Source organism: Primulina eburnea, chromosome 4 (genome assembly GCF_022965805.1).
Source record: "Primulina eburnea isolate SZY01 chromosome 4, ASM2296580v1, whole genome shotgun sequence".
In the NCBI taxonomy this organism is placed as follows: Eukaryota; Viridiplantae; Streptophyta; class Magnoliopsida; order Lamiales; family Gesneriaceae; genus Primulina; species Primulina eburnea.
In genome coordinates this window covers 31,989,394-31,992,372 of record NC_133104.1, presented here as the reverse complement: position 1 = coordinate 31,992,372, position 2,979 = coordinate 31,989,394, and the positions used below count along the sequence as shown (strand labels likewise).

At 41.8% G+C, this 2,979-nt stretch overlaps 1 protein-coding gene across 1 annotated transcript; it reads left to right on the top strand.

Moving 5' to 3' along the window:
• The first annotated feature begins 280 nt into the window (after window positions 1-280).
• On the top strand, window positions 281-1,315 carry LOC140830200 (uncharacterized). The gene has a single exon (XM_073193484.1). The coding sequence runs from the start codon at window positions 281-283 to the stop codon at window positions 1,313-1,315; it is 1,035 nt and encodes a 344-aa protein (XP_073049585.1).
• Window positions 1,316-2,979: the final 1,664 nt, after the last annotated feature.

Genomic DNA, 2,979 nt, shown 5'->3' with positions numbered 1-2,979 from the left:
ATAGACAAGCATGAATGTAAACGATACAACAATGCGCCTGCAAGAGATATTTTGTGAAATATGCGGAGGAGAGCACTATGTTAAGGACTGTCAAGACAGTGGTCCTTTCTATGTGAACGAAGAGGCACCGCTGAATCAAGTGGGGGTTCAAAACCGTCCGAGAAATGATCCTTATTCAAATACATACCATCCTGGATGGAGACAACACCCCAACTTCTCATGGGGTGGTCAAGGCAGTCAGACTCGACCACAAGGAGGACAACAGTACAGTAAGCTACCGATGTATCGACATGAACCTCGAGATGAGAAATCTAGTTTGGAGCAAATGATGTCTAAGTTCATTTCAGCCACTGAGACTAGACTGCAAAACCATGATGCATCAATAAAGGGCTTGGAGAATCAGATAGGTCAATTGGCTAAAATGATCACAAGCAGAGAACCAGGCACCTTGCCAATCAACACGGAAACCAACCCGAAAGAGCAAGTGAAAGCCATAGTGTTAAGGAGCGGAAAAGCGCTTGAAAAAGAAGATCAACGAGAGGGAGCAGTTGACACATCTGCATATAAATCTTATAAATCTACAACCGCACCCACTGCACAATCTACAATTGCAATTCCCCCACCTTTCCCTGCAGCATTAAAAAAGGCGAAATTGGATGTGCAATTCGGTAAGTTCTTAGAGGTATTCAAAAAATTGCACATGAATATTCATTTTGCTGATGCTCTGATGCAAATGCCGAGCTATGCTAAAGTCCTGAAAGACATTTTAGCTAACAAGCAGAAGTTGGAGGATCACATGACGGTAAACTTGACTGAGAACTGCTCTGCATTGGTACAAAACAAGATACTACCAAAACTAAAAGACCCAGGGAGTTTTTCTATTCCTTGCGTGATTGGTGATATTGTTTTTCGTAAAGCCTTGTGTGATCTTGGAGGAAGTATAGATCTTATGCCGTTATCTGTATTTATGAAACTCGGATTAAGAGAACCTAAGCCAATAAGGATGTCCTTGCAACTAGCAGACAAATCTGTCAAATACCCGCGAGGAGTCATAGAGTACGTCTTGGTAAAGGTGGACAAATTCATATTTCCTGCAGATTTTGTAGTACTTGACATGAAGGAAGACGTGGAGATGCCCTTGATTTTGGGGAGACCATTCCTTGAGACTGGCAAGGCCCTGATTGATGTTCAAGAAGGGAAGTTGAGATTAAGAATGGGCAATGAAGAAATTACTTTTGACGTCTTTACTGCTCTTAAGCACACACTGCAGACCGATAATTGTTTTAGAATTGATGCTGTGGATTTTTATGTGTAATTTTGTACAGGATGGCATGAAAGACCCATTGGAAGCCACACTCACAACTGAATTGGAGGATGACGACTTGGATGAATAAAAAGCTGAAATAGTGGCATACTTTAATGCCAACCATCCGTGGAGGAAGTCAATGAGGATGAGACTGGAAGATTTAGGAGAGCGCAGATATTTGACCCCTCCAAAGTCAAGCATCGAGGAACCACCAAATCTTGAGCTCAAACCCTTGCCTCCGCACCTAAAGTACGTATACCTAGGTGAGATCAACATTTTACCTGTCATTATTTCTGCTGATTTGACAGATGCTATGGAGGAAAGATTGTTGCAAGTTCTCAAATAGCACAAAAAGGCATTCGCCTGGAAGGTAGCAGAATAAAGGGAATCAGTCCATCGATCTGCATGCACAAAATCTTGATGGAAGAAAAGTACTCACCCCTCGTACAACCTCAAAGACGACTCAATCCAAAGATGCAAGAGGTAGTGAAGGCTGAAACTATTAAGCTTCTTGATTCGGGTATTATCTATCCTATTTCAGATAGTGCATTGGTGAGTCATGTTCAATGTGTGCCTAAGAAAGGTGGGATTACGGTTATCACTAATGAAAAGAATGAACTTATTCCACGAACTGTTACAGGGTGGAGAGTGTGTATTGACTATAGGAAGTTGAATGATGCCACCCATAAGGACCACTTTCCCCTTCCCTTTATTGATCAAATGTTGGAGAGACTAGTGGGGCATAAGTTTTATTGTTTTCTAGATGGGTATTCGGGGTATAATCAAATCACGATTGCACCTGAGGACCAAGAGAAAATCACTTTCACTTGTCCTTATGGAACCTTTGCTTTTCGCCGTATGCCTTTTGGTCTTTGTAATGCACCTGCCACATTTCAGCGCTGCATGACTGCTATATTCCATGATATGATTGAAACCTTTCTTGAAATATTTATGGATGACTTTTCTATCTTTGGTGCAACGTTTGATGAGTGTTTGCATAATTTAAGATCCGTTTTGGGGAGGTGCGAGGAGACGAACCTGGTTAATTGGGAGATGTGCCACTTCATGGTACAAGAGGGAATTGTCCTAGGGCATAAGATTTCAGAGAATGGAATAGAGGTGGATAAGGCAAAAGTTGAAGTTATCAAGAACTTACCACCTCCGACATCCATAAAGGGAGTTAGAAGTTTTATAGGCCATGCCGGTTTCTATCGGCGTTTTGTCAGAGATTTTTCTAAAATTGCCAAACCTCTATCTTCCTTACTTATGAAAGATATGCCTTTTGATTTTAATTCTAAATGTGTACAGGCATATGAGGAGTTGAAGGAGCACTTGGTGACTGCTCATGTCTTGGTGGCACCTGATTGGGATCTACCCTTCGTGGTCATGTGCGATGCCAGTGATACTGCAGTTGGTGCCGTCCTCGGCCAAAGGCGGAACAAGGTATTTCACACTATGTGCTATGCAAGTAAGACTCTAGATGAAGCACAATTAAATTATGCCACCACTGAAAAAGAGTTACTTGCGGTAGTATTTGCACTTGACAAGTTCCATTCATACCTTGTTTTGTCGAAAGTAATTGTGTTTACTGACCACTCTGCCCTCAAATATTTGCTGGCTAAGAAAGAGGCCAAACCACTGATTTCTTAGGTGGATATTACTTCTCCATGAGT

Excerpts from the sequence above, each read along its gene's own strand:
- LOC140830200 (XM_073193484.1), top strand. The coding sequence starts at position 281 with ATGTATCGACATGAACCTCGAGATGAGAAATCTAGTTTGGAGCAAATG.